General features: G+C 33.0%; 1 protein-coding gene across 11 annotated transcripts in view; it reads right to left on the reverse strand.

The window, feature by feature from the left end:
• Positions 1–27,379, reverse strand: part of OXR1 (oxidation resistance 1) — a 380,712-nt gene that overhangs the window by 53,055 nt on the left and 300,278 nt on the right. For all 11 annotated transcript variants that reach the window (XR_013824711.1, XR_013824712.1, XR_013824713.1 and 8 more), the window contains 4 exons: positions 20,441–20,625; positions 16,900–17,660; positions 13,319–13,487; positions 7,588–7,750 (listed from right to left, as the gene is read on the reverse strand). Coding sequence is in view for 7 of the 11 variants with exons in the window: in XM_079902318.1 (XP_079758444.1) it covers positions 7,588–7,750; positions 13,319–13,487; positions 16,900–17,660; positions 20,441–20,625 (1,278 nt within the window). In the remaining 4 variants the exon portion in view is untranslated. The remainder of the gene's footprint in view (positions 1–7,587; positions 7,751–13,318; positions 13,488–16,899; positions 17,661–20,440; positions 20,626–27,379) is intronic.

The raw sequence follows: 27,379 nt of genomic DNA on the forward strand, positions 1-27,379 counted from the left end.
TAATAGCCTAGAACTAGAGACCTACTCTACAGCACAGTGCCTATAATAATACTGTACTATATACTTGAAAATTTGCTAAGAAGGTAAATCTTATGTTAAGTGTTCTTATTACAAAATAATAACTATAAAGAGGTGAGAAGAAACTTCTGGAGACGAATGTTTACGGCATAGACTGTGGTGATGGTTGCATGGATATACACTTGTCTCCAAACTCATCAAGTTGTATATATTAAATATGCACAGCTTTTTGTATATCAATCATACCTCAATAAAGAGGTTTAAAAAATACTCAATATAGAAATATTATATAAGACAATTTGTATTAACTCATAAATTCTAATTGTTTTTAATGCTTTTGATTTATGAATTTTTCATATTTACTAAATTTCTTTGGCATTATGATTTGTAATCCTATGTGATTAGATCAATGTAAAAAAAAGTATATTCTTCTTTAATTGCTTTTATCTGAGAAATGTGACCTCTACTTAGTGACTCAGAGATAGAGACTACTTTCATTTTGAACAAAATCAATTCTGTATGGATTTTTCAGGCTAGGCTAAGGGATCAGGAATTTTGTTTTATATATTGACTCAATTTTAATTTTGGCATTACTTGTGCTTTAATTTAAAAAACAAAACGAAAAAAAAAAACAACGCATGTGTTTAAGAAAATGAACACCAGAATACTCATTGTCTGGCAGCTTAAGAAGTAAAACATTAATCAAACAATTGAAGCCTCCTGATACTGGTGCTTCTTAGAAGTTGCAGCAATACCAAACTGTTAGTCTTCTCTGAGAAACCTAATAAACAACCACAGCAATAACTCTAATTAATTAGTGACAACTAAGAAAACAGAACTGATTCCACATGATGATTACCACATCCTAGTGGAAAGCCAAATCAATAAGGATATAATATGGTAAATTTTACAGCCTAAATTGCTAAGATTAGGTTAAATATATTACATTTATATAATTAAAATGGAGAACATTAAAAATTAATGTCAAAATGGGAAGATCCTATAAATGAGTTACAAAATTATCTACGCCAGAAAGCAGATTCTAAAATACTTGGAGTAACTACAAAACCTTTGTACAGGTTTATTTAATAAGCAGCCAATATATTTACACTTACACTTTCACTTAAATGAAAGCTTTGATTATTTGAGAAAATGTGAGTCATGTCAAGCACCTAAAAATGAACAAGTCATATCAGAAACCAAACACTGAATGGAACATATTTTTATCAATACTTTGGCAAGTGTAAGAAGTAAGAAGTAAACCAGAGTAATCTTCTAATAACAATCATTGCTTTTAAAAATGAAAAGCACTAATACATTATATAATTTACTATGGGCATGTAATTTTAGTAAATCCATATTTTAAAATTTAATCAACAAGGATAAACCTGGGGATAAAATCTTACTAAACTTGTATTTTAAAATTTAACCAACAAACATAAGCCTAGGAGGTAAACTTTTAAATAAATCAATTAAAGCTAATTTAATAAAGTCAATTTCTTAGTTGTTTTGACCACTGGATGTTTTAATTAGTAGGTCTGGAGTATGAGAGATACTGCACTACAAGTGGTATAAAATTAACTTTAGAGATGAAAAAAAATTGAAAACTTTTTCTGCCAGCTCTTATCCCAAAAGGAGTGGAATGTCAACCCAAAGGAAGTGGTACAACAAGCAATTTTAACTTCAAAAGTTCTACTTTTGAGGCATGTCATCAAGCAGCAAGACTGGTACACTCAACACATGTGACAAGCTGAAACCTAAAACTTTCAGAGGATTCTAGTAGAGTGCCTACTGAAGTTGGTATTTGGGGTCGAGGGTAATAAAGCCTGAGGGGTGTAGTTATGTGCTATGGTACCTGGTGATAGGATAAAACTGATCTGTATTACTGTAGCATCATTTTTATTTCATGATAAGAATTTTAAAAGTTTTTTAGGTACATCAGATAAATTAAGAAGATAAATGCAAAATTCACATGAACCTTAAAAATAAAACAGGCTTCAAAGTTACTTCAGGCTTACTGTGGTAGGCACTGCTTTAGACTATACCACTGGACACTTGGGTACTTGTCAAGTACATCAAACTTTAAAGCGCATTTGATAGATAAGTTCAACAGGCATAGAACAATGAAAAAAAAAGTATGGAAGGCCTGGTATATTTCTTGATTTCCCTTTCCTTGTAGTGCCTCTGAGTACATAAGGTGATAGGAGTCCTTTGGTATGTAAGGGAGCTATGCCTGAAGTAACTATGTCAGGATTGCTACTATTGATAAGAACTCTTTTTAAAAATCAAAGCATAAAATGATTAAAGAAAGTTTCTCCACAGTGAAGCAAATTTATGTTTTTGGTGTGCAGACGCAACACCAAAATAAGGGGAATATTTTGAAAATGTTTTATACATTGTAACTTGCATGACAGACACCTGAAAATTAAAGTATATTATGACCAATATAGTCTGAAAGTATCTTTTGTCTTAGCATTATATATGTTTAACACAACACCCAAAGTGGTGGCTTGGGGTAGTACAGTAGTTATTCCACCTCTACTGTACAATGTAATCACCTGAGGAGCTTTAAAAGAACACTGATAAGTAGGTCCCACCCCAGGGCTTCTGATTTAATTGCTCTGAGGTGACCCTGAGTATTAAGATTTTTGAAAGCTCCCCCAGATGATTCAAAGGTTCTGCCTAGGTTGAGAACTTGGTGTGGTAAAAGAGTATAGTCTCTGAATTACAGATTAACCACTTTGAGGATTTTAGCTAAAATTAAGCTTACGAAACAAGCTTAGAGAAATTATCTGTAAAATAAAGATAACAGTCTATGATTAAGTGGGATGCAATAGATCTAAATATTGATTTATAGGAAATTCAAGGCAGAAGAACATGTCAGTAAGGCTGTGGGGATGTGATCAGCAAAATCCAGACTATGGGACATTCTACAGGAAAAATATGATTTCTTAAAAGCTAAAATTACAAGGTAAAAAAGCAAAGCAAGGCAAACAAATGGAGGGAGAACCTACATCTACAGAGAATTAAGAGACGTTTTAACTAATCGGAACATCTAAACCTTAGTTGGATGCCAATTCAAACAGCAAACAGTAAAAATACATTCATATTACGTGTATTTTAAACATTTTTATCACATTTGAAGAAATGTGAACTGGGGAAAAGGAAGGATTACAGATAAAATAAGTTGAGAAAGCTGAGTGGCACATGCAAATACTATACTATTAATCTCTGTATTTATGTATTAATCAAATCAAAGCACAATCATCAGCAAACAGTAGGGGTCAAAATAGGCATCTTTTCCCACCTTTACCTGACACTGCTGAAATGCCATTAGTGTATTTTCCTTTTCAGTGAACATCCATAAAAACACTCCCCATCAAAAAAGCAAGTAATATTTCTCACAAAACTGCGAAGGCCCACATAAAATATTATCCTCAGTAAACATGCTCTACTGACTTCTTGCACTGAATACTGGCAGAAACCAGAAGACTCTACAATTGTTCCTTTTCAGTCGCAAGATAGGGTTATTAAACTACCAACAGCAGAAGAATTCATAATTAAGAAACTCAAGACAGTATGGTTAAAAAAGAAACAATGTTGAGGTAACCTGATGTTTTATGCTAACTATATTTATATTGACTAATGACTAAACTAGAACAATAAAGAGTACATATTAAATAACATCAATCTGTTACACATCTTGAGTTACATGTATAGTATTTCTAGATTCTTTCTCCCAATATTCAGGAATCTTAGTTCTAATGTATCTTAAGGGGTTCTTACTCCTGACAATCTTAAAATTTAGCTATCTTTTCTCTTTGCTAGTAAAGGTAGGTTTCTGCTGCTCTCACTTCTCTCTGGAATTCACTGTACAAATCTCTAATACTGCTCTCCTTTTTTTCCTTTTCTCATCATTTCTAATTCTTGAATTCCAACCTTTTCTAATTATCTTCAGAACTGACTTTCAATTTGCACATTTGGGATCTGAAATTGTTTCAAGTATTGTAGAATTTTTCTTGCTACAAAAGGTGCACATTTTAGTAATTTGGGGTGCCACAGTTAATGAATCCTTTTAGGGTAATGATGAGGATAGTGTAAGATCAAAGAAGAGTTACTAAAGTCAAACAGAAGTACCAGGGAAAATAATCCTGGTAGAGGATTAAAAAGGAAGATAATAATAATAAATAATAATATTTAATTATATTTAAATATTAATAATTGATAATAAATTATCATAGTATCATAGTATATAGAAAAAATATGTTGTTACTAATGTGCACTGGAAGGAAGAACAAAGACAAATGTATTAAACTTACAAAGGTATGTTTCTTTAAACTCACTAGGAGAAAGAACTTTCTAACAGAACTGTCCTAAACTGAAAAGTACTGCCCTTTGAGGTAGTAAGTTTCTTATCACTAAATATATTACAGCAGAACCAAGAATAGTGTAAAATGTAAAATGAGAGAGGCTGAACTGTCAGTTAATTCCAACTTCCAGAGTCTATGGCTTTATGACAAAATATTTACTACAAGTGACATAAGAACTTATTTTAGGATACAGATCAATTTTTAATAAGTACAAGTTTCATTATTTATTTTAATCTATGTCCAAATTTATTCATTAATGCTGTAAGTATTTATCGAGGATGAATTATATGCCTGTACTGTTCTTAGCTCTGCAGATAGTGTATGAAACCCATAAAACCCTGTCTTCATGCCACTTACAGAGGTAGGGGGACAGGAAGGGAACAGAAGAGAAGTAGTAGAGGAGGTGAGTTTATCATATGCAGAAGTTTCCTCAATGTATAAATTTCATGTTAGGCATGAAATAAATTCATCCTAAATTCTAAGTCACCTCTTCTCCGGCCGTAGGTAGAAATTTTGAATTACTCTTATTTTATATATGTCTCTAGTCAAATTCCTTTTTTAAAAAACATCCTTTTAACAATTAAAATACTTCTTATGTCGTTTTACATTTCTTGAAACCCATAGAATGTACAACACCAAGAGTGAGGCCTGAGGTAAACAACAGACTTCTCATGGAAAAAAAAAAGCAACAACAACTTTTTAGGTACTTAGTAGCTATCAGGCACTAGACCAACACTATACAAGAGAAATACAATGCAAGACATATGCAAGTACAAATTTTCTAGTGGACACATGAAAAAAGGAAAAAAAAAGTTAAATCAATTTTAATATATTTACTTCACCCAATATATCCAAAATATTATCATTTCAACATAATCAATATAAAAATTAATCACATTTTTTTCTTTCAATTCTAAATCTTTAAAATCCAGTATATATTTTGTATTTACAGATTATCTCTATTTGGACTAGCCACATTTCAAGTGCTCTACAGCTACAAGTGGCTAGGGGCTATTGTATCTATAGGAATTAGTATATTTTAACTACATCTCAATGCAGACACCAAATTTCATAGGAAATACCTGAACTTACTTAGATCATATTTAGATTTCATGAAATTTATAGTTGAAAGAATAGATTCATATATCCAAGTTGTTTCAAACATATTTAAACGTCATCCAATACCAAATCAAGTATCGGTTTTTACATTTAAATTATTTAAAAGTAAATAGAATTAAAACTTCAATTCCTTAGTTGCATTAGCCACGTTTCAAGTACTCGATAGCCACATGTCAACAGTGGCTACTATATTAGATAGCGCAACAAAATGTTTCTAGACAAGGCAGCAAAAAAAGTTTTTAAAATTAAATTTTTTATCATCCATCTTCTTTTTATTTGAATCAATTCTAGTTGAAAACAAGTGAGGGGACCTTTTTTTTCTTTAGAAATCATAACCTGAAGAGTCTTCCACAAGAACTGAGGCAGTTCCTTTGAATCAAAATGTCAATACTCAAAAAACTAATAATAAAAGTCTATTATTTCCAAAGTTAAGTATTCCAATCCCAAAGGAGAGAAAACTCTCAACTCCCTTACTTGATTGAAAATATTGCCATCCACCTTGCCACCCAAGTTAGAAACTTCACCATTACCTAATTGTCACTAAATCCTGTCTTATTAGCTAGGTAATACATTTTTAAAAAACTTTATTTTATCCCCTTCCACTCTACCTTCTATTGTTACTACCTTTGATCACCTGGGCTATTTTAAAAGTATCCTAAAGCTAATTTTAAATACATAGGGATTATTTTGTGCATGTGAACACCCATTTCATCACCAAGAATAAAATACAGACCATCTCCAGTACTCTATATAAAGTTCCCTCCTGCCCTTTGCCAAGCCAAACTCCCAGAAACAGGTAGTCTGGTGGACTTTTGACTAGTTTTGCCCTTATGAATTTTATGTAAATGGAATTATACAGTATATAGTTTTTTATGTCTGGCTTGGATTCTTTTATTAAACTATTATCTTTGAGACTCATCCATGTTGTTGTTACCAATAGAACCTTTTTATTGCTATATTATTTGGAATTATATAAAATTCTGAAATTTATTTATCCAATCTCCTGCTGTTAGGTATTCAGGTTGTTTCCAGTTTGTGCCTATTGTGAATAAAGCTGGTAAGAAGATTAATAATGTTGGTTTAAATATTAAAATAACTCAAAATAAATGCTCAAAATATGTTAAACTCTTTTCCTCCATTATGTTGTAGTCACAGTAGAAACTGATGCTGTATATACCACAGAATGGACTTAGGCACATACAAAATCAGGTTTGCATTTTGAACAAAAGACATGCCATGTATACCTTCAATCATTATACATGTTAAGTACATACACAATACATTCATCACATAAACAACTGCAAACATTAACACCACATGGATAACAAAATTTGATTCAGTTTATTATCACATTTTAGCATCTGCTTTGTATTTTCTAACGCACAAAGAGATTAATCCAGGCAACCATAACAAGAGAGAAACTGGATACTGTCACCCACCCTATCAATCCCACAAGACAAAGCATGTAAAAACATAATATGTAATATTAAAAGATGGATCTAAGAGGGGTTATAAAAAGTTGATTAGTGTTAATCTGATCATTTAGACAAGCTCAGTAAATTTGAGCACATAAAACTTTCATTACTTAGTAAAATTAGCATCAGCTTATTTCCCTAGCACTACTGCTAAACTGATGTCAAAATAATGCTTTATGAGCTTATTAGAAAGGAGTGCTAATTTGCATGAATGAGTTAAATAACTGCTGTACTGCCTCCATGCAGGAGATAACATTAAAACAAATCAGAAACAAAACAAAACAAAACAAATCAGATCTGAAATAAGTATTTTATGAAAATTAGTATAACAGCAGTTAATATTATTCTAAAGTTCACTCAATAAAAGGCATTTTATTGCTATAGGTTGCTTCTCTAGTATTTTAAAGGAAAAGGAAAATGACAAATAGGAATAAACCAAAGTTACTAATCAGATTTATTCAATAAACATGTATATACATGGACAGTGAACCTTTAAAAAATTACTTTTGTACAAAGATCACTTGCACTTTGCCTGTAACTACTATAAAACTATAAATTCACACAAAGCAAAAAGATAAATGAAATCTTCACATTTTTCCCCTTACCTCCCATTCTCTAGCTGCTGCTTCATTAGTAGAATCCTCACTTGTTTCCGATTCTTCAATCTTTTTTACTACTATAAATCCAGGTTCTCTGGTATATTCACCAGTATCTTCTGCATATATTTCTGGACTCCACTGAATGAAGAAGGCATACAAGTGGTCTGTCCTGTTAGAACAAGCGATTATTAATAATAGACCTAGTATTCTGTGCTGTTAGCTAGAGTTTAAAAACTATATTTGTTAAATATTTTCACAAAACTTGAAGACTTAAAATATACAAAATATATACCATGCTTTATTTAAAAATAAAACAAAGCCCACTACCAGGAAGACATTAACTTAAAATTTTTTGGCTGTGTTCTGTCAAGCTCTGAGAAAACTACATTAGGATTTTCTCTAGCATGGTTTTGACATGCTCAGATGCTGTCCACAGTAATGTTTCTTTTCTTTAAAGAAACTTAGTAATGGAAAGGAAAACTGAACCCACCATTTTGACCTCATTTACACAATGATCTAATTATATAAAATATAAGTAAACAACTAACTAATTACCAATTTTAAAACCTGGACATTATACAGATTTTCTCCAAGTTAATAGAAATTTAGTATGTTTAACTTTTATTTTTTTATTTTTATTATTTTTTTTGTGGTCTAGAGTTTTTTTCTTTTTTTTAACATCTTTATTGGGGTATAATTGCTTTACAATGGTGTGTTAGTTTCTGCTTTATAACAAAGTGAATCAGTTATACATATACATATGTTCCCATATCTCTTCCCTCTTGCGTCTCCCTCCCTCCCACCATCACTATCCCACCCCTCCAGGCAGTCACGGAGCTGATCTCCCTGTGCTATGCGGCTGCTTCCCACTAGCTATCTACCTTACGTTTGGTAGTGTATATATGTCCATGCCTCTCTCTCGCTTTGTCACAGCTCACCCTTCCCCCTCCCCATATCCTCAAGTCCATTCTCTAGTAGGTCTGTGTCTTTATTGCTGTCTTATCCCTAGGTTCTTCATGACATTTTTTTTTTCTTAAATTCCATATATATGTGTTAGCATACGGTACTTGTCTTTCTCTTTCTGACTTACTTCACTCTGTATGACAGACTCTAGGTCCATCCACCTCATTACAAATAGCTCAATTTCGTTTCTTTTTATGGCTAACATTCCATTGTATATATGTGCCACATCTTCTTTATCCATTCATCCGATGATGGGCACTTAGGTTAGGTTGTTTCCATCTCCGGGCTATTGTAAATATAGAGCTGCAATGAACATTTTGGTACATGACTCTTTTGAATTATGGTTTTCTCAGGGTATATGCCCAGTAGTGGGATTGCTGGGTCATATGGTAGTTCTATTGGTAGTTTTTTAAGGAACCTCCATACTGTTCTCCATAGTGGCTGTACCAATTCACATTCCCACCAGCAGTGCAAGAGTGTTCCCTTTTCTCCACACCCTCTCCAGCATTTATTGTTTCTAGATATTTTGATGATGGCCATTCTGATTGGTGTGAGATGATGTCTCATTGTAGTTTTGATTTGCATTTCTCTAATGATTAATGATGTTGAACATTCTTTCATGTGTTTGTTGGCCATAAACTATCAAACTCTTAGAGGAAAACATAGGCAGAACACTCTATGACATAAATCACAGCAAGATCCTTTTTGAGCCACCTCCTAGAGAAATGGAAATAAAAACAAAAATAAACAAATGGGACCTAATGAAACTTCAAAGCTTTTGCACAGCAAAGGAAACCATAAACAAGACCAAAAGACAACCCTCAGAATGGGAGAAAATATTTGCAAATGAAGCAACTGACAAAGGATTAATTTCCAAAATTTACAAGCAGCTCATGAAGCTCAATAACAAAAAAACAACAACCCAATCCAAAAATGGGCAGAAGACCTAAACAGACATTTCTCCAAAGAAGATATACAGACTGCCAACAAACATATGTTTAACTTTTAAATACCAGGAACATTCAGTGTATTATTGGTTCAGGGATGATCCAACCTTTTAACTCTCTTGTTCCCCTTTTCCATTTTGTTTACTAGAGTAAAGCCTAAATCCCTGATAAACATTATTTGAGGGTCAGCAACACCTTTCAAACATGTATGTTTTGTTGGCTGTAATTAGCATGGATAATTGAAAAGTGATTATAAAACTCTCCGCTAGCACATACTAATCAATAACCACTGTTCTGGAAATTGTTTCTAAGTTAATAAAATTTTTTAATAATGTCATTTCTTATGTGGCAACTAACACTTTAAAAAGGTATAGCTCAATATCAAAAAAACAAACAACCCAATCCAAAAATGGGCAGAAGACCTAAATAGACATTTCTCCAAAGAAGATATACAGACTGCCAACAAACACATGAAAGAATGCTCAACATCATTAATCATTAGAGAAATGCAAACCAAAACTACAATGAGATATCATCTCACACCGGTCAGAATGGCCATCATCAAAAAATCTAGAAACAATAAATGCTGGAGAGGGTGTGGAGAAAAGGGAACCCTCTTGCACTGCTGGTGGGAATGTGAATTGATACAGCCACTATGGATAACAGTATGGAGGTTCCTTAAAAAACTACCAATAGAACTACCATATGACCCAGCAATCCCACTACTGGGCATATACCTTGAGAAAACCATAATTCAAAAAGAGTCATGTACCAAAATGTTCATTGCAGCTCTATTTACAATAGCCCGGAGATGGAAACAACCTAAGTGCCCATTATCGGATGAATGGATAAAGAAGATGTGGTACATATATACAATGGAATATTACTCAGCCGTAAAAAGAAACGAAATTGAGCTATTTGTAATGAGGTGGATGGACCTAGAGTCTGTCATACAGAGTGAAGTAAGTCAGAAAGAGAAAGACAAATACTGTATGCTAACACATATATATGCAATTTAAGAAAAAAAATGTCATGAAGAACCTAGGGGTAAGACAGGAATAAAGACACAGACCTACTAGAGAATGGACTTGAGGATATGGGGAGGGGGAAGGGTAAGCTGTGACAAAGCGAGAGAGGGGCATGGACATATATACACTACCAAATGTAAAATAGATAGCTAGTGGGAAGCAGCCGCATAGCACAGGGAGATCAGCTTGGTGCTTTGGGACCACCTAGAGGGGTGGGATAGGGAGGGTGGGAGGGAGGGAGACGCAAGAGGGAAGAGATATGGGAACATATGTATATGTATAACTGATTTACTTTGTTATAAAGCAGAAACTAACACACCATTGTAAAGCAATTATACTCCAATAAAGATGAAAAAAAAAAGGAATTAAGTATCATCTTTCAGATAATTTGCCTCTATGAAAACAAGCAATTGTTTTTTCATAAATTACTTAGATACAATACAGTTCAAAATTCTAATAAAACTAATTTTTAATGAACATTAGCCAAGGTGCAAGGACAACATTAAAATGGAAAATTCCATGCAAAAATTAAAATAAAACCAACAGTAATGAGAAAAACAAATCCTTACATTATTTTTAACTAAAGATATAATAGAGTTGAATATTTCATTGTAATCATCTTGGTATCGTTGGCAGATCTGAGTATCTGGCTCTTTGCCTTTCATGTACTCATGAATTATGCAAATCATACCATATTTTTAAATTATTCTAATCACAGTTTGTTGAATGCACAGACTGTACTGTATATTTAGGTGAGGGGGGAGAGAGAAGAATTTTATTATTATATTCCTGAAAGCAACAGTCTTCAGAGCAACATATAAAGACTTTCCAAGAGGTACACAGACACATAAGATAGTCCTAAGAGAAGTAATCTTATATTCTGCTTCCATATGTTAATCTTATAATAAGCTGCCTGAGAACAGTGTGGTCAAGACATCTTACAGATTGCCTGTTCTCTGCTTTCACTAAGGCACTATCATCAGTCATCCAGAATTTTACATGCCATAAACCGTAAAAACTTCCTCGTTGCCCAAAGTTGGTACTGAGATGGGGAAAAGTTTTAAAAGACTGGATAACAAGTCCTTTGGCATATCAGGTGGTTTCTAATTCACTGATTTCCATAAAACTGGAGGAGTTTTTAATGAAGTTGTTCACTAATGGTCACTGAAAATAATTTTGATGAAACGTAAGTAATTTTGGAATATAAATAGAAACATGTTTAAAGAATTGACATTATAATAAAAATTTTCATGGACTTTTTTATGAACAAAGCTTCTCAATACTTGTAATAAAAAGAAAAAAGGGAGGGGGTAGAGCTGAGGGGCTGAATCCTATCTCATCATTTCAATGAACAATATTCATCAATGGATAAATAAACTAATTGGAGGAAAGCCCTAAATATTTTATTAAGGCATTTCCTATATTTTACTTTTTTATATGTAATAATTATGACAATTTATAATTTATGTTGCTTTGATGAGCTGTTTATTAGTAATAATTTTAATGATAAAATTTTCTTGTGTTTAATTAACATTTGGAATAATGCAATTGTTGATAGACAATTTTCTCTTTGATTTCCACATGTATTGTGAGCAGAGGCATTGTGTATCTTTGTTCAGCACTACCTTTTCAAGTATGTTAGAACAGGAAGCAAAGCATAGCATAGTTTTAGAAGGCAGAAATAGTACCTTACTCTGGAGCAAAGGGTCACCATGCTTACTGTATATTATAAAAGGTTTAAGTTCCCAAAACTTATGGTTCCTCTTCTTTAACATAACCCATGGCACATGTAGCTGTCACTTGGCTTTCTTCACATCCAACTGTGGGGACTGAAGCTCAAAGAACTCATACAAGTGCTGGTACTGTGACTGCTGCTACTGTCACTCTGTTTTCTGCCAGCATGCATTAAACTGAGGCAGGCCAACTTGTTAGCAAGGTAGGGTAAGCCTTAGACCCTTTACTCTTTTGACAATAATCACAAAATTTTTAAATAAATGTAATTCCAGTACACACACACACACACATACAGATAAATGTGTAAGTATAGGTAATTTGTTGCAAAAAATGTAAAAGGGAATAAAAATATAGTACCTTAGAGTAAGATTCTATGAGGAGGTATAATTGACATACAAATTCAAAGAGAAAAAGTAATGATGCAAATTTTAACTGTTAAAGAGCACATTCAAGTGGTGTTTAAATGGATAATGGTAGAAGGCAAACTGTTAACAATGTTTAGATCCTACTGAGTATATTTAAAGTATAAATGCAAGTTTTAACTTAAAATGTCAATATTTACAATGCAGTGATGACAGACATCCTTTAGAATTGCTTAAACTTAAGATGAAAAATTTTACTGTGTAGTGGGTATAAAAAATAGTTTGAGGACCACATCCTTTTAGTAGCTAATTTAGTGCTATGTATTCTATAGTAGGCATTCAGTAAGCATTTGATGAAATTTTTAAGAAGGAAATTATACATCATTACCTGCCTTGAGGTAGGGGCTGTACCAGTTAGTGTTTTGATGAACCTTCTTGATTTAAGACATTTTAAGTAAGTTTCTTTACTACTAAAACTAGGTATATGTTCACCTTTTTTGCATCAAACCATGAAAGGGACTAAAATTAGAAATGGGGTAAATTAAAGAGTGTAAAAGAGGAGCTAAACGATTTTGAATAGATTTAATGTCAGGTTTTAATCATAAACTATTTCAATACTTTGCTACTGGTGGGATGTAGTATACAAAATAATTTCAGTTCAAGGAATCTCAATAATGTTTTGAAGATTCTGTTGTTGTTTTACCTTTCTTGCGGCACAGCAAACCAATATTCATGTTTCTTATCTCTCTGTGCATACTGTTGCATCGTTGCACTTGCTTGAGATACAAATGTTTTCCTCATAGGTTTTCCAACTCTGAGACATAAGAACTTATGTAATCGATGCCTCCTCTTTTCTTTTAAAAGTGCAGAACCTAGAATTGAGACACAAACAGTGTTTATTCAATTCTCATACACCATGCTTGAATGATTTAAAATAATTTAGATTAAGTAATGCTTATCTCCAAACTTCTGACAAATAATTACAGAATAAAACATCAACTTACTGAATTCTCTTAAGTAGCTTGTATTTTTTCCCATCAGAGGCAAAGTGACAAGTACAGCAGGACTAATGAACTAATAGGCAAAGTATGAGCTGACGTTACGTCTAAGCGTTAGGGAAAAGGCAGAAGATCCAGGAGCTGTTGGCAAATTTCTGTTTGTGACACCCGCACTAAAGTATCACATACACATGCGCAATTTTCTGCATGTTCTTTATCAGCCTTCTAGAACAATATCTAAATAAGTCTGTAGAATTTTCAAAGGTTTACTGTAATATGGTTGTTACAGACAAAAATTTAGTAAAAAATCTTGTGAAGCTTTTATATGCATGTGAAGGTGTGATAAAAACAATATGCTAGATTCAGTCATCAGTTTGGACAGCCTGAATTATCTCTAACCCGTCCAACCACAGATGCTGACATATGACACACTGAGAGTCTGACAACATGGTTCAATTCAGCAATTTAGACATTAATTAGCTTACGAAGGTGGCATTCTGTGAAGAAAAAGCACTTAGTTATAGTCAGGAGATCTGGGTACTAGTCATGGCTTTTTTTCTGTGTAATACTGCACAAGGTACCTCATCTATCTGAGCCCCAACATTTGCATCAGGTTAAAAGAGTGAACTTTTACCATTCTTCCCACAATTATATTTGTACATTTTTATATTTATATATTTTATAAGTTTATATATTTTATATTTTATAAGTTTTATGACATTATAAAGTCACTAAAGATCAGAAACTTTAAATATTTCCCTATTATAGGATCTCAAGTTACTTAAAATTAGTTACTTAAAACTAAGTTTCTTGTCCCCCCTCCATACACAGGTACAAAAAGAAGAAACCAAACGGTAACAATCCAGGAATACCTATCTAAACTATTTACCAATTTTTCTCCTTTTAGTATTTTGTCATAATGGGATGTCCCTCCCATCAAACCCTGCACCCAAACAAACCCAATAAAATAAAAGTAGTCTACTATATTATTGGGTCAAACGGAAATGCCTCATTTTATCTTTTTCAAAGTTTCAAAATATAAGACAACTATCAGACACAAATGTATCAAATAAAGATATTTATGCCAGCATTCTTTAAAACATCAAAGAAATATCTTAATAATATGAATTGTTAATAACAACTGAATGTCTTAATACAAAAATGGCTAAATTACAGGGCCATTAAACACCATGAAAGAATTATATGGATTCAAGTTGACCCTTGAACAACACAGGTTTGAACTGCACAGGTCCACTTATATGCAGATCTCCTTCAAATATTACATACTATAACACTACAATACATGGTTGGTTGAATCCATGTATGCAGAACCACAGATATGGAGGGCTGACTGTAAACTTACACATAGATTTTCGAATGTGGGAGAGGGGTGTGTGTCACCCCTTAACCCCTGAGTCGTTCAAAGGTCAACTGTATAATGACATGGGAAAATGTTTATTACATAATATACTAAGTAAAAAAAAGCAAGAAACAACACTACATACAATCCTGATTTTATATGAAAAATACATGTAAGTAAAGATACATACAAAAACTAGCAAAATTGTATGTGTCTGTGTATGTATATACACATACACACTAAAGATCAAAGATAAATATACCAAATATTAACAATGATCATTTCTAGGTGATGAACTCAAAGTCATTTTTATAAATTTTCTAAAAACTTCCTACATTTGTCAAATGTTCTTTAATGAACATTCATTAGCTCTGAATAAAGAAAAAAATTACAAAAGAAAAAATATTCAATCTTTTATAGAACTTCCTTTGAGTAAATGAATTCCTTAACATCTACTGAATATAATCCTTAGGTCTTCAGTATACCTAAATTAGACAATGCAAAGAAAATTCAGTGTTTTTAAAAACTGAATCAAACCTTTGTGTGTTGCTGGTAGGAATGTAAAATGGTGCAGCCACTGTGGAAATCAGCTCAATGGTTCATCAAAAAATTAAACACAGAATTACCATAGGATCCAGCAAATCCACTTCTGGTATATATCCAAAAAATTGAAAGAATGAAATCGAACAGATTATTTGTACACCAATGTTCATAGCAGCATTATTCACAACGGCCAAAAGGTGGAAACAACCCAAATGTCCATCAACAAATGAACATATAAAGAAAATGTGCTGTGTACAGTAGAATATTACTCAGTTTTAAATAGGAAGAAATTTCTGACACGGTACAACACAGATGAAACTTGAAGGCATTATGCTAAGGGAAATAAGCCACACACAAAAGGGAAAATATGGTATAATTCCACTTATATGAGGTACATAGGGTAGAGATACAAATTCACAGAGACAAAACGTAGAATGGTGGTTGTCAGGGATTGTAGGGAGAAGAGAATGGAAGTTACTTTTAATGGGTACAGAGTTTCAGTTCAGGAAGATGAAAAAGTTCTGGAAATGGATGGTGGCGATGGTTGTACAACAATGTTGAACGTACTTAATGCCACTAAATTTTACATTAAAAATGGTTAAACTGGTAATTTTTATTTTATGTATATTTTAACAATTAAAATTTTTTAATTAAAAAGACTGAAATCTAGTATTGATTAATCTAGAATCAATACTCCAATAGAATATGAGCAATGTTAGCTAAGATACTTGAGTTATACACCTTTTAACCCATAATGTACTAAGTGGAAGCACTGTATATTAGAAATAAAAGACAAACTATTACTATAATTTTCATAAGTAAATAGTATGAAAAAACAAAATGGTGTTTTAATTTATCCTTAGTACTGCTTTTTAAAGGAAAACATTTAATCAGACAATGATGGAACTTGTGGATACTTGAAAGAATTTCAGAAATAGATTTTTATGTCTAATTGCACTTTTTAAAAATGATGGGATTACAACTTCGGCAATTGCAAATTGCAATTAGGATATTATATATGAAATTTTAAAAGGTATTTTAATGATAAAACATATCAAGAACTAAAAGAGAAATGGAGAAATCAGAGGTATTATGGAACTTGTGAGCACTTTCAAGAAATAAATTGTTTAAAGACAGAATGCAGTGTGTGAGGAATGTTTAAACATGGTGGAAAAGATTCCCATTATGTGTACAATCCACTGTGGGATAAGAAAAGACAGGAGAAACCAGAGACTATGTACTTGTCCCCAGAGAAACATCAGTCAAGGGCTACTAGTTCATCCTTCAGAGTGGCCTAAGATACAGTAGCTTTTGAGTCAGTGAGGAAAGATGGAGACAATATGCAATATGATAAACTAACTTTATATATTCCTTAACACTTACCTTCTATATTGGTTGTTGCTATTTTATGCTTAATTTCTTTTTGTGACACCTGTTGAATATTTTCCCTTTGCTGTTTAGTTTGTTGCATTGTATGGGTTTTCCAGAGTTTCCGTAGCTCTTCTACCTCAGTCTCTGAGTCCTGATTTTGTTCTTTTCCTTGTTTTCCTTTGTTGACAATTGGCTTATGTTTAAATTCTATTGCTTCCCCACAGGGCATACTTTCTTTTTCACCTTCTTCATAGTGTAATGAATTCTCATTAAGAAGAAAATCCTGGTCTGCATTACCTTTTATACCTGTGCTTTGTTCTTTAGGACCTGAGATTTCTTGAAGATTATCTGTAGTCTGATCTCCTTCCTTAGTAGCCATTTCAAGATTATTTAAATCAGTTTTAAGGGAAAGAGTCCCAACTTCATTGGTAGTATGTCCAGAATCGGATTTTAAGTGGTCAGGAGTACTAGCAGCCTCTGTTATGACTGTCAAACATTCTACTCCACTCTGACTGATGGTTTGCACAGATTCTGATGACGCACCAGATGATTTATCTTGTCGCAGCTCATCTGAAGAAATAAGCTCCTCTCGTATAGGAGAGAGTTCTGATTCCGTGAACACATCTTCAGAAAGAGACTCCTCGGTGCTCCTAGGAGCAGTGCTGGCACTATCATTACCTGCATCGCGAATTCTTGAGTCTATTTCATCAGTATTACTTCTTGTCATTTTCTTCAAATGGCAGAAGTCCTTTCCTGATAACTGATCTATCTCTCTGTCAGTAAACAAAATTTAAAGTTATTACTTTTTAAATTGGAGAATTTTATTTTCCACAAACTTAACACTGAATTAATATCACTAAAAAGGCTTTCCTAAAAGGGTGTAGCATACATCTCTTAACAGCATATCAAAAATTTGATTGATTCCTATAGACCATGTAATTAAGTCAAGTTTTGCATCAATTGCTTAAGATCTGGGAAATATCAGTGTAAGATTTCCTGAATTGATCTACCTGAAGAGAAGTTGAAGATACAAGTTCTGGGTGAAGCTATAATTCTAAACTAAAATTTATTCACTGATGAAATATGCAAATAAAATTTTGATTAAAATTTTAAATGTCTTAATAAAATAAAAATACACTGACTGATATTACACACACACACACACACACACAGTGCTTATTTATATTTAAATAGAAATTAAACTAAAATAAATAACTCAAGTGCAAAGTTAAAAACCAACCTGAATAGAACTGAGGCAAAAGTGCTTAGAGGTTAGATATTAGCTAGCTGAATGGTTCATCATTACTTCTAGATTTCCATGTTTAATGGCATTTGTATATGCAAGCACTAATGTTCAATGGTTAGACAGTTAAGTTCTGGAAGGAGATAGTGTAAACACTGCATGAAATGCAAGTCAGCAACTCAAAATGATGGCTAAAAGTAGTTTCTGATAAACAGAAATTGCATGAGTTCTTTGGAAAAAGTATGAACATTTATGCAAGTCTGAGAATAGGAAAGACTGGAAGTAAGCTGACACACAATTTATTGGCTACCTCTGGATGGTGAAGTTGGGTAACCCCGTTCCTCTTATTCTAGTACTTGATATTTTTTATAATGATATGCATAATTTTCATTGTGCATAGGATAGGTAAAATTTATTTTTAAAAAAGTATTAATTAGTTGAAGTCCAGTTCCTATCTCTGCTTCCCTTGTACTGAGTGATTCACCTTAAGAAATGTATGTAAGCATCTAATCTGTGTTATTAAATGTGTAATAGTGTCATCTACTGGTGAGCCCCTAAAACTGCATATATAGGGTCGTGGAACTTGGCAAAAGTTTTGAGAAACTGTACCTGTAGATTTAATAAGACCCTTAGGTATGAGATAAAGTCAAGTAAACCTAACAGTATATAGATTTAGGTAAGTGTTGTAACCTTATTTTTTTATGTCAATGATGCTGCTATTGCTCAATATAGTTCCTGAACAATACCTTTGCAATTAACTTCCCAAGCAGTGTAAGACAGAAGAAAACCAATCAAATCTTACACCTCATTTTTACCATACATGACATTATCTGAGTTGTTGCCAAGTATTGTTTTTAATCAATTCATAAGGCAGCATTGAAAGATATTTCTTTTGGAGTAACTTTTTTAAAGGTTTGGATCAAATAGATGGTCTTTCCAGGTGATGTTGTGAATGATAAAACAGTGATTTACAAGAGGAAGAGCCCTATAGCATCTGTGTAGAATAGTTATGGATCATTCAGCATAATAGAATCCCAAAGTATCCTAATACAAATGGAAAAGCAGGGCAAGATAAAATGGATCTCACCAATGACTGGCAACATATACATACATATACTCTTCTTGTTTCTCTTTTAATCTAATCCTTCACTCCTTCACCTTTGTCTTACCCCTCCACCTGCCACAATAATCTTTACTTGCTGAGACTGATTTTGGATGATGATATATTAAATAGCTAACAGTAGAGGCAATCCTAGGAATAATCTGCACCTCTAAGGATGAGTCTACCAAGCCAAAACAGTATCTACTGGGGGGCCACTATAATGGAGACTGTTTAAATAAAAGATTTTATTCTACCACAGGTATTCTAACAATTCATGTAGTCTGCCTCAGAAACAAAAATAATTTGCTCTCCGTCTCTTTTGTAAGTAGTTCTGTCTCACAGGGGTTAATTTTAAAACAACCATTATCATCCCTGTGGGCTATTACAGGGATAGAAATCTCAGTATCAGTTAAAGTGAAGCCAGTTTTTAAACTGTTGACAAAGTCATGTATGGAGGAATGGGGGAGTTCTTTTCTATTACATATCAATTTTCTTCTTTTGTCCTTCCCTTCCTTTGTTTGTATACCTGTCTTTTATTTTCTTCTCCTTTTATTTCTTATCCTTCCCTTTTCTTTGTTATTCCTTTAGTTAAACACATTACTTTCAAAGGCTATGCTGACCTGTAGCCTCACATCTATGTTACCTGAAACACACAAATTCCCTAACCAGTATATTCCAAGGTTAACTCTTTAAATTTGTGCAATCTGTGGGTCTTCTTCCCTGTGTTTTATACTTTTCTGAGAGAAGGGTGCAAACATATAAATCAATAAATGACAAAGCTGCTCTGGCTTTATTAATGTCAGGTCTTTGCTCATGTGACCTCCCCCAAACCCCACACCCAACTCTTCAGGCTCTTCTAAGGAAAATTTGAAAGCTACCCTTGATTACTTATGTTACCTTAAATTACTAATAAAAATAATTTGAATTTACCTGAATAAAATGGGCTGGTAAACATTGAATTAAATGAGTACTATAGGTTACTTTTAAATATCAGGTTCTCTGACCAAATACACAAATATAAATCTAAAACAATTCCTAACCTAGTGCAGTAAGAATAATCTTTTCAATACTACATATAATTTGTTTCATTAATGATAAAATGAAAAGCAGCTATAATAAAACTATTAAAAAATACTTCAGAGTTATTAGACCAGGGTCAACTATCTAGATGAAATAAAATTGCAAAGGAGTATAAATATCACTCTTACATGGGTAAGGATTCCTTTATTTTGCTATCGAAAATTTCTTTGTACATTGCAGCTGACATCACCTCTTCCATTGGACACATGATGCCATATTCCTCACAGCCATTCTCTTGAACCAAGGGGTCAGTTTTATGTGGATCAAACATTATATTATTTGGTGTAACTAGCAACACACCGCTGACTGTGCCCTAAGATGAAAAAAGAAAATAATGTTTAAACTTCAAAGTTTAAATTTTCAAAATTATTCTAGGTATTTTTATTTCCAATGTTAGGCCATCTACCACATATAAAAGTAGTATAGTCAAGCACTATGGCATTCTCATGAAAATGTTTTTAATAACACCCAAATTTTCCCAGTAAATTCTCCTTGTTAGCAAAGGCAAAATACAAAGAATATCATATTCACCTTCAATCAATCAAAACAGGAATTAAAATTTGCAGCCTCAGTAAAATGCTGAGTTATATCAGCAAGATAACTTCAGTAATATAAGAAGGATTGTAAAGTCCTTCAAGGCATGAGCCATGTTTTACATTAACTTGCATACAGCCTCCTGCGTTCTTCCGTCACTACAGGTATCAAATGGTTTCATGCACACACTGCAGGTTTAATAAATAATGTGTTGATAATTCAATCCATTATAAAAGGAAAATAGTATAATCTGTTTAAAATATCTTTAAAAAAAAAATCTCCATTTCACTCGATTCTGCTACTGCCTAGTTATGTGACCTCTGGCAAGCAAAGCCTCTGGGGTTGTTTCTTCATCTGTAAAATTAATTAGATTAGATTACTTCTAAGGCATACAGTAATTATTTTAATCATGAAAAGCTATGGAATTTTAAATATATTTATACAAATAGTGATACAAATATAAAGAGTCCAACCCTCTCATCTTACAAATGAGCAAACAGAAGTATGTAAGAAGCTGATCCCACTAATATTAGCTAATGTTTCTTGAATGCTTTGTATGTATCATGCTTTATATATATTATTGTTCATTTATATATATTATTGTTCAATTATAGCTCTGAGATGAGAATACAGGTGGGGAAATTAAAATTGAGAGAGGCTAGGCAATTTGTCTTAAATAATAAATAACATAGCTAACTAATAAGTGGCAGGACCAAGATCCAAAATCCAAGCAGTCCATGCTTTTTACTATAATCTTTTCACATCTGAGTTACAAACAATAATCACTTCAACTCAAGTACCAAATACTCCTTAATCCTATTATTTTATTTATTTTTATTGAAGTATAGTTACTTTACAATGTTGTGTTAATTTGTGCTGTACAGTAAAGTTATTCAGTTATGTATATTCTTTCTTAATCCCATTTTCAAACTCCCATTCCACTACATCCTGTAAGAATAAAAATAAAGAGCCAGACAGAATTCTAAAACTAAACCAAATAATTACTTCAAAGTTGTCTTTTTTTTCTGAAGATACCAATAGAAAAACTTAAATATTGCTTGATTTGGTATCACACCCTCCTTCCAAGTCCATATTCAGCTCTGTGAATTTATCTGATTTAACTTTAAGAATGTAAAACTTAAGTTATGACAGACACTAACTTTAGAAACAAAAAAAATAAAAAAATAAATCCTACTAAAAATGGTCACCCAATCACAAATGAAAAAAAGTTATTGCCAATGTTCGAGATTATAAAATACGCTTATTATTTACAGTAACTGCATGCAATACTGGAGAGAAGAATACGTGTGTGTGTGTGTGCATTTTGGTGGAGGAAAGGGAATCAATCTCAAACTCTGACTAGTATTTCTTTTAGTTCAGACCATAGACCTCCTAAATAAGGAGGAACTTTATGTAAACCATAGCCTAATCATCTTTTGATCAATATTTTATTTTATTGTTTTTTAATATCTTTATTGGAGTATAATTGCTTTACCATGTTGTGTTAGTTTCTGCTGTATAACAAAGTGAATCAGCTATATGTATATATATAACCCCATATCCCCTCCCTTTTGCGTTTCCCTCCCACCCCTTGATCAATATTTTAAACAGATTCATATATATTATGTATTCCTGGATCACATGCCAACGGAAATCAATGAGTGATGATAAAATATGTTGCAGGGACATTTACAACTGCCAGGGATAATCCAAGAAATAAATAATCAAGAGTAGAGTATATACAATATAAAAAAGCTGAAAGATTTCCAATCTTTAATACCTTCCTCTATCTCACCACGTCTACAAGCAAGTTATTTGAGAAATGAAACCAAACAATCAGTAAGGATTAAGGAAAGCAAACTTCAGGTTCTCTGAAAGACTTCAGGTCATTCTTGATTTCATAAATTTCATCTGAGCATTAGTTTTAAATGATGATATAATATTTGGTTCACTGGCATAACACTACATCTTTTGCTTTAAAGGATTTTCATTAAAGACAATGATTACTAGGTATTATAGAAAAGGCCCAGTGTAATAATAATACTTTAATTCACTATACACATGAATACTATAATCTTAGTAGTGTAATTATAGAAACCATTTGAAAGGTCTCTCAAAACCGTACTTCTACTACTTGGATTACAAGGGGCTTGAAGCCCTATAGCTTAACACTGGAATGATCAATCTGCTAGTGTTATATTCCAGGAATTCACCCTTATTTGCTACTACTGAAGGATGCACTGATATATTCTTCAAGCTTCTTTCCCTCTGCCTTTAGCTGGAGCTCTTTGAGGTATTCTGTGAGATGTCAGGTGTCTCCATAAATCAAAAGAGACGGCCATGAGAAACATTACAACACAAAATTCACAAAAATCTCTTTAGAAAGTAGCCTCTCAAATTCACTTGCCCAAGATCAAATCTGAAATCATAAACTCATACTAAACCATTAACACTTCATTCTTTTTAAATACTGTTTCATAAATGTAGACATATTTTCAGGAGCAAGAGCATACTGTAAGTAAGAGATTTCCAATTACCATATCTTAATCCACACGACCTTCAGAAACTTTAAGCACTTACTTCCCTTTAGTATTAGTAACTTCCAATTCCTTATGTGCAATTACTTGACTAATCTTCCAAGAAGGAATTATTTCTATTAGAAAATAAAGTCTATTTCTAAAAGAAAAGTTACCACTTATATTTCAATATTTCTGTAAATACTAAAAGATAAAAGATTATGATTTGGGAACTCATTCCAGGAGAAATAAAAGCTTGTACTGATTTTTTTTTCAGTCTTAAGTCCACAGTAATTTAACCATTACAATAATTGTTGATAAATTTCCATAATTTTATATAAATAATCTTTACTACAATCAACCTGTAAGAAGAAGAAAGAAGATGACTTGTATGAGAAAGCATCTTTTCCTGCTTACTTTCTTACAAGAGATTATGTTTCAAGAACACCAGTGCAAGCCATTCCTAACCCTGCCAATGACTTTATCTTTTCTTTGATTCTTAAACAGAATGGTTATTCAAATACTTCCAACTAAAATTTTGCTTCTAGCCAAGAACTAATTCTGCCTAAAGCTACTAAAACACATAAAATACATGAAATAACTCTTTTCCGATACTATAATGCTGAATAAGGGGAAACAAATAAGATGAGATCTACAAATGCCCCAGCACACTGGGTGGAGTTTCCTGGCCACAGACAGAGACAGGAAAGGAGAGAACACTCCCTACTGAGAAAGCTTTGGAGATCTACAGAGGATTCTTTTCCAAGGTTCCAGCTGAGGACTGACTGCCACCTGTGCGAAAGCAGCTATCCAAGGATGAGGAAAAAAGGACTCAAAAGAAGCTGAGAAAACAATCCCTAGAGTCCACAGAGTCAGAAATAGTTTGTGTTCTCACCAACCAGAGCAAAAACCCTTGTAATTTACAGCACCTCAATACTCAGAAGGGTATTATCTCAGTAAGGGGAAAACTAGCTAGACTTAAAAGCTGCTCTGGTCATGCCTAACAAAACTTAAAAGCAAGCCATGATAGGATGAAGCTGTTTCCAAGAAACAACGATGTCACAGAAAAATGCGCAAGAATATGTATAGGAATACAAAAATATCCAGCACCCAACAAGATAAAATCCATAATATCTGGTATCCAATTAAAAATTACTAGGCATGCAAACAAACAGGAAAATATGGCTCACAGCAATAACAAAAATCAATGAACTGAAACAAACCCAAAAGTGGAAGAGAGAAAAGAATTGGTAGAAAAAGACATTAAAACAATTATTTTAACTATAGTCCATGTATTCAAGAATATAGAAGAAAGATTTTGCGTGTTAAGTAGGGATGTGGAAGATATAAGCGACCCAGTTTAAACTCAGAGGTGAAAAATACACTGGATAGAATACCAGATTAGATTTGGCAGAAAAATTAATTACTGAACTTCAAGATACAGCAATTGAAATTGTCCAAAATGGAGAGAGAGGAAAAAAAAGAGCAGAGTATCAGTAAGCTATGAAGCACATCATCAAGCAACCTAAAATATGCATAACTGGAGTTTCCAAAGAAGAGGAGAGAATGGGGGAGAAAAAACATTTGAAGAAATATGGCCAAAATTTTTTCAAATTTGATGAAAACTATAAACCTACAGATCCAAGAAGCTGAACGAACCCCAAGGAAAACAAATATGAAACACACACCAAGGCACATCATAATTAAACTGCTCAACAATATCAAAAAAACAAACAACCCAATCAAAAAATGGGCAGAAGACCTAAACAGACATTTCTCCAAAGAAGACATAGAGATGGCCAAAGGCACGTGAAAAGATGCTCAACATTGCTAATTATTAGAGAAATGCAAATCAAAACTACAGTGAGATATCTCCTCACACCAGTCAGAATGGCCATCATCAAAAAAATCTACAAACAGTAAATGCTGGAGAGGGTATGGAGAAAAGGGAACCCTCCTACACTGTTGGTGGGAATGTAAATTGGCACTATGGAGAACAGTATGGAGGTTCCTTAAAAAAGTAAAAACAGAACTACTATATGATCCAGCAATCCCACTACTGGGCATATATCTGGAGAAAAACATGGTTTGAAAAGATACATGCAGCACTCCAATGATCACTGCAGCACTGTTTACAACAGCCAAGACATGGAAGCAACCTAAATGTGCATCAACAGATGAATGGATAAAGAAGATGTGGTACATATATACAATGGAATATTACTCAGCCATTAAAAAGAATGAAATAATGCCGTCTGCAGCAACATGGATGGACCAGTATATTATCATACTAAGTGAAGTGAGTCAGACAGAGAAAGACAAATGTATATTGCTTGTATGCGGAATCTAAAAAAAAAAAAAAGATACAAATGAACTTATTTACAAAACAGAACAGACTCACAGACACAGAGAACAAACTTATGGTTACCAGGGGGGAAAGGTGGGGAGGGAGGGATAGACTGGGAGTTTGGAAGTGATCTGTACTATATTTAAAATAGATAACCAACATTGTATGCCACAGGGAACTCTGCTCAATATTCTGTAATAACCTAAATGGGAAAAGAATTTAAAAAAGAATATATATGTAAAAAAATAATAACAATAAAATTAAAAAAAAATCAACTTGCTCAAAATCAGTGATAAAGACATCATCTTAAATGCAAAGAAAAATATATATTTTATACAGCACACCAAATACAAAAGTAATAGAAGACTTCTCTTCAGAAACAGTGCAAGCCAGAAAACAGTAGAGATTTGAAAGATACATCTTTAAAGTTCTGAAAGGAAAAGAAAACCCTGTCAACCTAAAATTCTATGCCCAGTGAAAATATCTTTAAAAAGTAAAGAAAATACCAAAGCTATATGAATAGCAAATAAGCAAATGAAAAGATGCTCAGTATCATAAGTCATTAGGGAAATGTAAATTAAATGAGTTACCACTAAAGACCAATAAGCATAATTAAAATCTAAAACACTGACCACGGTGAATGCTGGTGAGGATGTGGAGAAACAGCAACTCTCAGTGACTGCTGGCAGGAATGGAAAATAACACAGCCACTTTTGGAAGGCAGTTTGGTAGTTTCCTACAGAGCTAAACACAGTCTTACCACACGATCTAACAATCACATGTCTTAGTATTCAACCAAAGGAAATAAAAACGTATACAAAACCTGCATATTGTTTATAGCAGCTATCTTCATAAGTGTCCAAACTTGGAAGCAACCAAGATGCCCTTCAGTAGGTGAATGGATAAACTGTTGTACTGTACATCCACAGCGATAAAAACAAATGAGCTGTCAAGCCATGAAAGATATGGAAGGCTCTTAAATGCATACTGCTAAGTGAAAGAAACCACTCTGAAATCATTCAATCATACTTTATGATTCTAACTGCATGACACTCTGTAAAAGGCAAAACTATGGAGACAGAAAAAAGATCAGTAGTTTCCAGGGGTCCAGAGGAAGGGATGGATGAACAGACAGAGCACAGAGGATTTGGGAGACAATGAAACTATTTTGCATGATACTGTAATAGTGGATACATGTCATCATACATTTCTCAAAACCCATAGAGTGTATGACACAAAGAGTGAGTTCTGATGTAAACTATGGAAACCCACTTTAAGTGTAAGACACAGTCTCAAAGTAAAAAAATGGAAGAGATAAATCAAGTTAACACTAACTGAACAGAAGCTAAGTGACTACATTTGTATCCATCAAAGCAGACTTCATAGCAAAGAGTTTTACCAAGAATAGTCTTTCATAATTAAACAAGTCCATTCATCAAGACAATATAAGAATCCAAAACATTTTTATACCTAACCACAGAGTTTCAAAATACACACAAAAAAACTGATAGAACTAGAAGGGGAAATAGACAAATCCACAATTATAGAGGTATTTCAACATCCTTCTGTCAATAATTGATAGAACAAAAAGACAGAAGATCAATAGTAACACTCAACTTGATTTAATTGACATTTATAAACTATTTCTCCCAACAACAGCAGAATACACA

The sequence above is a fragment of the Stenella coeruleoalba genome (assembly GCF_951394435.1).
Source record: "Stenella coeruleoalba genome assembly, chromosome: 17".
NCBI classification, from domain to species: domain Eukaryota; kingdom Metazoa; phylum Chordata; class Mammalia; order Artiodactyla; family Delphinidae; genus Stenella; species Stenella coeruleoalba.